This window comes from Chanos chanos, chromosome 3 (genome assembly GCF_902362185.1).
Source record: "Chanos chanos chromosome 3, fChaCha1.1, whole genome shotgun sequence".
Classification (NCBI taxonomy): domain Eukaryota; kingdom Metazoa; phylum Chordata; class Actinopteri; order Gonorynchiformes; family Chanidae; genus Chanos; species Chanos chanos.
Genome location: NC_044497.1, coordinates 21,691,947 through 21,703,967, shown reverse-complemented (window position 1 = coordinate 21,703,967; position 12,021 = coordinate 21,691,947). Strand labels below are relative to the sequence as shown.

General features: G+C 39.0%; 1 protein-coding gene across 2 annotated transcripts; it reads right to left on the bottom strand.

Annotated features, from left to right (window-relative positions):
- Positions 1 to 731: 731 nt before the first annotated feature.
- Positions 732 to 11,390, bottom strand: cdk5 (cyclin dependent kinase 5). 2 transcript variants are annotated; one of them, XM_030768997.1, is made up of 12 exons: positions 11,255 to 11,390; positions 10,292 to 10,380; positions 10,117 to 10,184; positions 9,927 to 9,987; positions 8,858 to 8,914; positions 7,857 to 7,952; positions 7,327 to 7,401; positions 6,371 to 6,467; positions 5,139 to 5,208; positions 4,070 to 4,130; positions 1,996 to 2,076; positions 732 to 1,628 (listed from the first exon to the last, which is right to left on the bottom strand). In XM_030768997.1, the coding sequence occupies exons 1-12, from the start codon at positions 11,289 to 11,291 to the stop codon at positions 1,542 to 1,544; spliced, it is 879 nt and encodes a 292-aa protein (XP_030624857.1). In that variant the 5' UTR covers positions 11,292 to 11,390; the 3' UTR covers positions 732 to 1,541. The 2 variants fall into 2 exon arrangements, with proteins under 2 accessions (XP_030624857.1, XP_030624858.1); XM_030768998.1 differs by lacking the exon at positions 7,857 to 7,952.
- Between the last annotated feature and the right edge of the window lie 631 nt (positions 11,391 to 12,021).

The window sequence follows — 12,021 nt, the reverse complement described above, 5'->3', positions numbered from 1 at the left end:
ATATGCTAACATATTTACCAGTAGTGTAGAACTACTGCCTAGAATCAAGACATCTATTAATTTTACTGGAAAAACAGAAATTCCACTTCAAAGCTTCAAAGTGATATCAACACTGGCGCTAAGGCAGAGTTCAGGTTAACACTTTTTATTAATTTTTTTACATCTACTAAACATTCAGCTGCAGTAAAACTATTCAAACATAATGAAATACCTCTTGAGTTGTAAGCATTGTAAACATTCAATATGGAATGCTGAAGGCTGGAAAACAATTCCCCCACTATGTGTGGCCAAAGTGAAAGCCATGTTGTGCGCTACTGTCAGGTAATGGCATGGGACAGAGACGCAGACCCACTCCATAATATCGGGGAGGGGGGCTGTCAAAGAACCGGTTTTGGCTCACAGTTTACCTTCTCCACATATATTGCGTGGTAAAACTGTGCCACACAAGCTAAAGCCAACTGATGGCACCAACTTTGTGAAAAGATGGTCAGTTTAGCTTTAGATACCTATCAGACTAGCTTACAGCAATGAGTGTGTGCCCAACTCTGAGAGAGCTGTTTCCATTTCACTTTCCAGATGAACAACTGCTGGCAGTGTTTCACTTGTCCTTTGCCAGTCATTTGGAGTTTGTCAATTCTGGTTGAATCACAAAAGTTAGGAATTCTTCAACCAGCTTGTTAAATCGTGTCATTTTAGCGGGGTAAATAAACACAGTAGATCTGTAGTAAAGTAGCATAGTCTTTATGGGAATACAGTTTGACTTTTGGTCAGCCAACAAATCACAGATCATTAAAACAAGACGCAATCCACCTCCTTACAGAGTTCAGCAGGAACAGAACACTGCTGCCTACACTTCAAAAGTCTTGAATCTCCATTATTTTTGCTGTACATTATACTTGTTTTCTTCCTCTGATGAAAAAAACAGACTTCACACTGAAGTTCACTAATTCTATAGGTGCCTCACACAACACTGCTGAACTGAGAACAGTGAATTGAGCTCCAAGCCAAAGACAACAAATGTGTCACAGCTGGGATTCGAACCCTAACCTCAAAAACAATACACTCTCAACCTGTGTCGAAACTGGGTGCATGACCTGGGAACCTCTAGTGATCCCATCCTTTTACATATAAAGTGAGGAAAAATTTCATATCCACTCAATATCATATGAAAAAGCTACTGATACAATATCTTTATAAAAATCATCATCTTCAAATGTTAACATCTTTCAAAAGAATTTGACAGAAGTGTTTAACAGGAACAGTAAATATTTTCAGACATCTAACTTATGCAGAATGTACCCACAATTACAGAATGACTCCTACACATGGCTTCTGGACATGAGTCTCAAGCTGAAATATTACAGTGGAGACAGAAAACGAGTGCGATACACTGATGCGGACAGATGTTTTGAGGGCACAGGGAGCCTGTCTTGTTCTGAGGCACAAAGATGTAAGAGAGCTATGACAGTTGCTCAGGAGTTTTGGTAAAGGCGAGACAATGGAAATCCAGACTCTTAACTGATACTCTTCGTCTCTCACAACTATGGCGGACAGAAGTCAGCAAAGTAAGGGTGCTGCAAGGCCTCTTCTGCAGAAATTCGCTGTACAGGGTTACATTTCAGTAAATTCTATATTTAAAAAAAAAGACAGAAACACAAAACATGAATAAACACATTAAAAACAAGTGTCATTGTTACACAAATAGGTCACTCTAAAATCCACACAGCACAGTGCCACATTTAATTAAAATGCTACATTTTCCAGGCAACTGAAGGCAGTGTGTAATTAGCTTTAGCTATTTGTTCATCGTTAACTGTTGCGACTTGAGAACTTTGTAGACTTGGACTGGTGTCTCCTCTAACAGGACAATGGGTACATGACCAAAAGACTCGGTGCTGCACCGTGAGTCCTTATATTACGACTCTGCACTGCAGACCAAAGCACTGCAAGTCTCATCTGTCTTTAGATTTATTTGAATGTGAAGAGTAAACCAACCTGAAGCAGGTCTCGGCCTGTGCTGCTGAGTTTGGGGACAACATTCACCAGTGATGTCGTGGCAGGATACATGGGGTATGGCTATGAGATAGGAGAGGGTTAATATTAAGAAACCACCTTCAGTCCAACAACACAGAAAACCATACATTCTAAACGACACCGACGCTCTAAACTACACTGAAACCCCTGAAAAACCCAAAACATTAAAAAAAAATAAACAAACAAAAAACCCATACACTCTAAACTACACCGAACCCCCCCAAAAACACAAAACATTCTAAAAAAAACACAGAAAACCACACACTCTAAACTACACTGAACTACCACCCCCCCACCAAAAACACAAAACATTCTAAAAAACAAACAAACAAAAAGCCTTCAAGCCTGAGACGAAAAAGTAACAATACATGCGTCGTTTCAGGCTTAATTTGTATAAGTGACTTGAAGTAGGATAATTTAGAGGGTGTGGCCACATAAGAACTTTCTATTTCTGACTCAAAGCTTTTGGAGAATGAGAGTGGATGATTATGGCACCACCTACTGTCCAAACTGTAACACTGCACATATTTTCTCTCCTGGGTTGCACACCCCAAAATGATGGACCTCATTTACAAAACTAACGTAACGACAGAAAACTGGGCATACAGTCATTTCCATGAAAAGCTCGGCATTTATCAATATGGACATGAACGGAGGCTATGATCAAATCTCACGTCAAGTTTCAACTCGTGTACACAAGTTTTTGAGCCGTGGATTTGCGGTGCAGCATTGTAAATCTGGTTGAGTCGAAGAACTGTTATTAGACCATGTATTCTGACTGGCATCTAAACATATGCAGCCGCATATTCATCACTTAAAATATGTAGCCTATGGCAAAATATTTTATATGTGGAAAAGGCCTACATTGACTAGTATGTGTAATATATCCCTAACATAAATAGATATTTTCAAATTGTTTGCAATTAATGGGGTGAACAGTTTTCGGGGGAAGATTAATTTGTCTTTTATTTTGAGATAGCCTACTTGTTAGGCTAGGCTCTCGGTGACATAATTACAAGCAATTAAAATCAAGCAATTAAAAGCAATGGGTAGGTATGGAAGTCCTAAGATGCCATAAATTTACATTTAATTTAGATTCTGTTCTCTTGTGATAACATGTTACCTTTCTTTGTTTTCTTGAGATCTCAACTTATTTACATCATTATCACGAAATAACGAAACTTTGTCTTCCTGAGATAACGAATTAATTGTGTCATTATCTCGAGAAAACAGCTGTTTTTTGGAGATCTCCAATTAATTATGTCGTTATCGTTGTCATAAATGTAAATTCATTGCAGCTTAGGGCTTCCATAGGTAGGCTAACCGATTTGGAATGGGATTGATTCCACTGGACTTACAACGTTAGAGTTTCTATTTCGAGGTAGGAGATGTTTCTCTTCTTGGATGCATTACGCATGTCCATGTCGTAAACTCTAGGTGCGAGTACTCTATACCCAGAATATTTGGGGGCGTGATATTTAAATGATGATTGTTTTTAGCTGTCACATTTATCAATGACTGATCATTCTTAAGCTGTGTTTAAACCGAACGCGATGTGAAATTTTCGAGCGACACGAATACATGAAAAGTCAATGGCAGGATGCGAATAGGCAGTGTTAATCACAGCGAAACTGCAAGCGACGCGAAATGGGTAAAATGAGCGTTCGAAAATGTTCAACTTGAGCGAAAATTTCACCTGCCGAAAGCCAATCACCTTACAGTAGGGCTAGAAGCTATAGCCTCTTCCTAGAAACGTCTTCGGTGATGTGTAAGATGTGACGCTGTGACATAGCGCGAAATTCTGTTGCTCAGTTTTGTCAGGCAAGTGATCAAACCAGCGTGAGGAAAGCGAACTGAAATTTCACTTCGCATTCGGTTAAAACGTCCCTTTACGCTGGGATCGGTGTGTTGTGAACGTTTCATTAATCACACAATCCTGTCGTAAGATTTCTGCGCTCAGATCTGCGTTTGTTCCTACGTTAGATTGAACTCTCCAAACCTCTTCCAGTTCAGAGACAAATTATGTAAATTGTACCTTGTAATCAGGAAGTTTGGTCATTGTGGGCCACTGCTCCTCATTTGGTGTCCCTAGCAATGTGGCATTGTTAAAGAAAACACATCATTTAGAGCCAGTGCACATTAAACACAGTACCCAGGCCCACTGCCTGCTGGACTAAACAGTGAAATGTTGAATTGTTAATGCTTCAAAAGAAAACACCTCTATTTAGCATGTGCCACAATCTGCAAACATAAAAACACAGTGTATCACAGTCATAACTAGGCTAAATTGCCCAAGTCATACAAATTATGTGGTTAAAGGGAACAGCCAAAATAAAGGAAACACTGACATTAAGTGTGTTATGAGTTACTCAGCCAGCAGTGAGTGCTGTCTACATGCTGATGAAGACATCCTCAGGAGGAATTATCTTTTGGGGCCCGGCTATTGAGACAGCACATACCGCCTGACAGAGGTGCTACAGCCCGTCACAGTGACATCTCATGCCTATTGGTGTGCACCACACATTCACTTGTCCTCTTACTGACAATAGAACGAGGGCTAACTCTTTGTAACACTTCCTATGATCCACTGCACTCCTATATTCACTACCATACACAGCTATACATAATACTGTACCCCTGTATTCACTACCACACAGTGTTACACAGAATACTGTATGCCTGTATTCACTACCACACAGTGTTACACAGAATACTGTATGCCTGTATTCACTACCACACAGTGTTACACACAACACTGTACCCCTGTATTCACTACCACACAGTGTTACATACAATACTGTACCCCTGTATTCACTACCACACACTGTTACACACCACACTGTACCCCTATATTCACTACCACACACAGATTAATGGAACTACACTCGACTGGAAGAAAGCTGCTTTCCGTCTACTTTCAAATCCTTCTTTTACACACGCAGGACCTTTATTTTGGCAAAAACGAGTAATTAATGAGCTTTACGCTGCAAGTATCCATTAAACTTATTAAAACAATACATCTGTATATTTGTATATGTATATGAAGTTTGCAGAGGAAAAGCCTTAATACAAAATAAAATGATATACAAAAGACAAAAGGATATCTGAAGATCCTCTTCAACTGGTCATCAACATCATTGCCTGGAAACAGGGGTCGCCCAGCATTGGCCAGCTCTAGACATGAATTGGGAAAACATACTAGAAGCAGTTAGGGGTGTAACGGTACACAGAATTCACGGTTCGGGTCACACCACAGTTTGGATATCACGGTTTGGTACAAGTTCGGTATGACGACAAAAAAGCAACAAAACCCTCCAAGTGCTTAAAGGATAGGTTTCTTTCATTTATTTTGAACAGACAGTAGTGCAAGTTACAGTTTGTTCCACATAGCATAGTATAGTCCTCCCTGGGGTAGTTTGTACAGCCTGTGGTGCATTAAAGGTGCCATAGAATGGAAATCACGATGTTCCTTGCCCCTTTGAATTCACTGAGATGAATGTGCTATGTAAACATTGTCAAAGTATGAAAACATGCATTCTCCTCCTACAGCCGTACAATCTATGTGAAGAATATAAGGCTATGTCCACACTAAGCCGGGTACACCTGAAAACGCAGATTTTATGTAAAAACACTCTCCATACACACTATCATTTTTGTACCGTTTTCCAAATGTTCTATGTCCACACCAAAATGCTGAAACGCTTACAGAGCAGCACTGACTGCACATCGATGTACGACACTGTTTTCCCCATCCACATTACAACTCTAACCCGACGTTTTCAAATTTATGCACATCAGAGAGCATTTTCGAAAAGTATTGTTTGCGGAGGCGGAAAATGCCTTTTTAGTGTGGACGGAAGGGCTAAACAGAGAGATAATTATGGGTTTTCAGATTTACCTGGCTTAGTGTGGACGTAGCCTAAGCCTTTCTACTGACATCCAGCATTGCCATCCACTATTCATTGAGGAATGAGGTTTGCTTATTACCACAATGTACCGGTAAACAAGGATATAAGGTCCTTGAAAACTTGTGTTGTAATATGTCTGCACCACAATCAAATCCCAAATCACCAAGAGAAGAGAACAAACCAACTATGAGAGAGTGAAATGAGAGACTCGCATTTTCATCAATCTTCACACACAGACTACTGCGTATTTTCCATACAACTGCATGCACCGAACCGTAATGTCTGTACCATTACACCCCTGGGAGCAGTCAGGCCTTTGGCAGGATCTCATTCATCAGTGTAAGAAAGAGAGATATGTCATTTGATTAACTGTGTTAACTCCATCAAGGTTTCGGAATTATTGAGCTTTTTCAGAGTCACTCTCAAACCTGCAAATATGCAGCCGGCTGACCACATGTCAATGGAAGTTGAGTACAGTTTGGCACCAAACAGCACATCTGGAGGCCTGTACCACAATGTCACCACCTAAAGATACATCATTAAAAACAGCATATGTTATTAGTGAAAAACATATGTCCATAAGTCATTGTAATGTTGTTCTTTCTCCAGTAAGAAACAGTTTCACTGGAGCTTCCAGCAAGCAAACATAAGATGACCAGCAAAACTTTGAGTGAAGCTGAACATCTGTAACATTCAGTAGATGTTTATAACAATTATACCCTTAACTGATTCTTTTTGAGAGCATTTTAATTTTTGTCCATTCTGTGTCTTGGTAAAACACACAGGCCAGTAAGTCTGGCTCATTTCTCTGACTGCTCAAACAGCAGAAAAACCTTAGTGACATCAGAATTTGTCTGTGTTCATAATGTCTCTCTCTTTTAAAGATTAAAACATTCATCTGCAATGCAGCTTCGTTTATATTTTATGAGGAAAAGAAACTGAGCACCCTCCAAATGTTTCTACTGGGGATGTCCAATTCCCAACTAGCAGTATGCTGAAACTGTATTCTGTGTCAGTGATTCTCAACTCCAGATCTAAGGGCCCCCTGTCCTGCACGCCTTTGTGTTAACTCTTCATCATCACAGTTAATTAAGCTAATCAAGGGCTTGATGATTAGTGGAATCAGTTGTGTCAGTCCTGAGCTAAAACAAAGATGTGCATGACGGGGGGCCCTCTGGACTGGAGCTGAGAACCAATGCGCTATGCAGAGAGCTAGAGAAAGAGCACTTTGGCCAGGGGCACATACCACCCAATACAACTACATAACAGACAGAGTCTACGTAATGTGTCTTTTAACGTATACCAAAATTAAGGAAGCTATGAACTCTCTCTTGAAAACCTTCACTTATGAGTATTACGCAAGGCTGTCTTGGAGGCTCCTTACCTCAGCCGAGTAACAGCGCACTGGAATTCCAAAGGCCCGGGCTAATCCAAAATCAGCTAACTTCAATTCACCATTCTGGAAAAATGCATACTGCATTAATAATTGAGATAATGTAATCTGTTTTAGCAGTTTGTTTACCGTTAACTGTTGAGATAGCTCTAGTATCTATGTTTAAAATTCTGAGCAGCCCACAGACCACCGTGCAGCAGGACACTGCCAATGGAAATACGTTAAAAAGTTCTGACTGAAAGTAAGGACAGATTCTTAAAACTGCAATTAATGTCAAGACCAATACAGTCCAACAGCACTAACTTTATGTTATCATACATGAAATTGGATGTTAATAACAGACAAATAAACCTTTAACATCAAGGTTTTAAATCACGGTAACCGTTCAGTTTGAGTCTGAATTATAGAGCTCATAACGACGTGGACTTAATCACTGTATAGAGATTCTACACAGACCAAAGCATCTCCAGGACGGAATAATTTGGATTATTTATCGCGATTTGAAGGTAAAGTGGACTTACTCTGTTAATGAGGAGATTCTGTGGCTTGAGGTCCCTGTGAAGTACATTACGACTGTGGCAGAAGGCTAGTCCCTTTAATAACTGATACATAAAGGACTACAGGAAGAAACAAACACACATGGGACACAGAATTAGGACTACAACTACCATGTTACAACAGAGTTTCTTCAGCAGAATATTCTGCATTTTTAAGCATTATATCCTGAAAAAGAAAAAATGCTTTTTAATCAAGGGTGGAGACAGGATGTGTCAGAGCATATTACACAATCCAGGCAACCAGTTAGCTTACATCTGACTAGCTTTAAAATACAAATAAATATGAGTATAACATGAGTGAATATAAATATACTCCTTTAACCACAGTAGTGAGGGCAACACAGTTAATTATCGGTACAAAGACATTTTTTTCAAATGTGCTGACAACAAATTTGCTCCAGGTTTTGACACATGTGCATCCTGCCCATATGCACAGTGGGGCAAATAAAATTCCAGGGCTGAAATTTCAGAGATGCTTAATAGACAATGTCACCAAATCAACATCAGGGGAAAGGTTACAGAGAGAAAAAAGCTTTCAACACAAACACTTTTTCTTTGAGCACTCTGTCAGGACAAGCTGTAAACTGATAAGAAGCAAAAAGGGGACATTGCCAGTGACTTTTAAATGAGCTAATTTTATCAGTTTTTAAACAGCACAAACTGAACTGACAGTTTTCACTGCAACCCCCATTTATGCTATATTTGCTTCACAATGTATTTCATTATATGGACATATTATACATGTTTTTCATTAGATATATTATAAATGTACATATAGATTTCCTACAATATTATAAAATCCATTTATCTAACATCACTGAATACAGACAGGGTTCACCTGTATTATCCTGAGGCTATATGAACTTTATGAAAAACCTCAATAGAGGCAATCATAACTGCTAATGTTTGGCAGCGTAATCCTTTAGTGTGGCACAGTCCACTAGTCCACTGAAATAAATACTGACCTTTACAATCTCTGGATCCAAGTCACCATTGCAGCTGTCAAAATATTTCTTTAAATCCTGCGAGAAGGGAGTAAAATGTTACACTGAGGAGACTAATGTATAAAACCTGAGCATGGAGCACTCTTACTTCACCAAAGCATATGCAATCAATACCAAGATATATTGTGACATTCTTCAGAATGCGCAGGCGGCATGTGAGACCACTGATCATGAAGGTCAGTGATGTGCTTTTGCAAGGAAGAGAATAGAGAGATAATACAGCTACAGAGATACCCATGTATGCCCTCCATATTGTTATATTTGAACAACACAGTGTGTGCCATGCATGTTTTTAGTGTGTTTGGTTTTTAGTGGCCACTGGGAGAATCTGGGTTATTCCTGGCTGCTAGCCCTCATGCATTAAGAATGAGTGATATCTAAGAATGATGCCAGTCATAAAACAAAAAGATAACACTTATAATTTATTTTAAAAAAAAAAAAACATTATTTGCTGATGTATATTTCATTGTGTGCTTGTTGTGTGATGTTTACAGAGACAGAAATCCACAAGGATGTTTGAATATTTCTGAATCTTCACTTCGGTGAGAATGAGCTGTCTCTGGCCTTACTGGACACGGCATAAACTTTGTAATCTGAATTATAATGAGATTAATGTGTCACATGGTTAAATAATCTCCAGCAGATTACTTGGGCGCAACAGTTTGCTGGAGTGTGGAGTCGATTGCTTCCTGTCCCAATGTGACCTTTAAAATGAAAACTGACCCGAGGGTCAAATTAACACAAAGTCTACACAATTCAGCACAAATAATTTGTGTGTACAAGACAGATAAATAAACTAACAAAATAACTCAGCTCTCAGGGTACTACTGTTCACAGAGCACTGCTTCAGAACACTGCTCTAAACTCTGCATAGGTTGTAAGATTGTGACCATTTTCAATTTTAAGTCTTACATGTAGGGATTTCTTTTTATTCTGACCTCAGCAGTCATGGTGCACAACCGCCTACAGGAAACAAATGTACATGCATGTTTCAAATAGAGAATTTTAACTTGATTCAGTCGTTTCTCACCTGATCACAATATTCAAAAACTAACGTTAACTTCTTGTCACTATGTAGTACATCGTGCAACCTAAAAACAAACAAATAAACAGTCAGGTCATTCCTCCAATTAACCTTACAATACTTAATGAGTAAAACATTTCTGCAAGTTAATTCCCATGTTACCACCTCAAAAAAGGACATGGAAACGGAGACGTACCGAACAATATTTTTATGTTTCAGTTCTTTCAAGAGGCAAATTTCTCGTAGTGCTGAACTAGGTACACCCTAAAAGTGAGAAAAGTAAAGTTTTTTTTTTTTTTTTTTTTGCAGTGTAACAATATTATATTTTCATTTATTGTTTATGGCCCGACATTACTTATACAATTTCATACCTCGTCATCATCATCCAATCTGACCCTTTTGAGAGCTACTATCTCATGGGTCTCTCTGTTTTTGGCTTTGAACACCGTTCCGTAGGTACCTACAGGAGAGACGACAGTTCATCTCAGGAGCCATGACAACAAGGCCATGTCTGTGCTGTCATAACTAGTGCAAATCAGCATACTGGAGCAGTGTGTCGTTTCCAATAAACCAATAGACGGTATTTCAGTTTGGGAGAGCAACATTAAGAGGAAAAAACTGTTACAAGGACTGCCAGGGAGCTCAGTTAATGAGCTACAATTCAGCTGACTGCCTTCATAACCATTGCTTGACCGTACAAAGATTAGGTCAGGTGTTCCGTTAAGTTGAACGAAAAAACTATGCTAGCTAACGTAAATTAACAAGATTTGTAATATTTACGGATAAAGGCGAAAAGGCTATCAGCTAGCTTTTGTAACTTTACTACTCATAAGAAACATCATACAGGTAATTATTTGATCAACAAATAAACGCTTGCATTCGCTTGTAACTTGCTTTTGATACCGCTGTGTACAAGAAATTTGCTGATATGGAAAATATAGTACTTAGTTCTCACTCACGTAGCTCGCACTCAATAGTTGTGTGATTACCATTCATTGAAGAAGCGTATTTGTAATACGTAACACACCGCTGGCTAATGCAGTTCCCTCAAGTTAACCAGCCAACTATTGAGTGTTAGGTTTATAACGTAGGTCGCGAACCACGGCTTGGTATTTCCGGACTTCCTATTCTATTAAGCTGCCAATCACCGCAAATTACAATGCCTACATTTTTCCTTGGCGGACAGAGAATATTTATTGATTAATAGCTGATGGTTAACCAGACAGAGAAGCAGGCCAAATGGATATGTGAAGCAGGTTTCCTCGCATCCAGACAAGCTAGCAAACGAAATCGACGCCTTTCTCACAAAAGGATTCATTATTGTTGCCACTCACCCTCTCCTATTTTCTCCAGTTTCTCGTATTTCTGCATATTTTCCAAATAATGCAAGCTGACCGTTTACAAATTTCAGGGATCAGAATCTGATTTAGGCGAAATTTTCCGTCCTAGCTTGCATCTCCTACCGTTTAATGTTTCATGTGGTCAAACATTGAACTGCAGAAGGGCGTTTCACTGAAGGGACCAGCCTTCAGCTCTTTCAAAATAAAGGTTTCACCAACCATTGCGGTCTCGGGAAAAGAAAATTAGTGATGCAGCCGTATTGCATTGCTATGACATAGCACTGCTTGTAGAGATCTGTTTATAGTGATGTGTGGTAGTTGACTGACTAGTCTCCATTCATCACCTCTAGGAAGATTCCACCATATTTTCACTGCTTTTTCTTTTCACATTACAGACAAATAAACATGTAACTGAGTAAACAAGTATGTAAGTAAGTAAGTAAATTAAAATTATGGTACAAGTATGGCCTTTATTTCCAAATGTATTTATGGCTTGATGTATTTATTCATTCATTTATACACTTTTTGCTCTCTGTTTATTTTTTGACACTCGAAGATGTCCATGTACAAGAGAAGCAATAAAATATTATGCAAGTCTATAATATCATATCCATCTTCATGTACAACTGTTAAAACACTCACAACACATATGAGGAAAATGTCTCAGACTTACAAACTCTGTTTCCACAAGCGGTAGCAGAGTGATCTTGATGAGGATGGCTGGATGTACTATCAGTGCAGGTGTAATACTGTAACTTCAT

What these genes read in the sequence shown, in the direction of transcription:
- cdk5 (XM_030768997.1), bottom strand. Translation starts at nt 11,291, where the DNA reads ATGCAGAAATACGAGAAACTGGAGAAAATAGGAGAGG. An exon ending in AGCCGGCTGCATATTTGCAG is followed by an intron (nt 5,209 to 6,370) that starts GTTTGAGAGTGA and finishes ATTCATGTCTAG; the next exon opens with AGCTGGCCAATGCTGGGCGA. An exon ending in CCAAACTTCCTGATTACAAG is followed by an intron (nt 2,077 to 4,069) that starts GTACAATTTACA and finishes CCTATCTCATAG; the next exon opens with CCATACCCCATGTATCCTGC.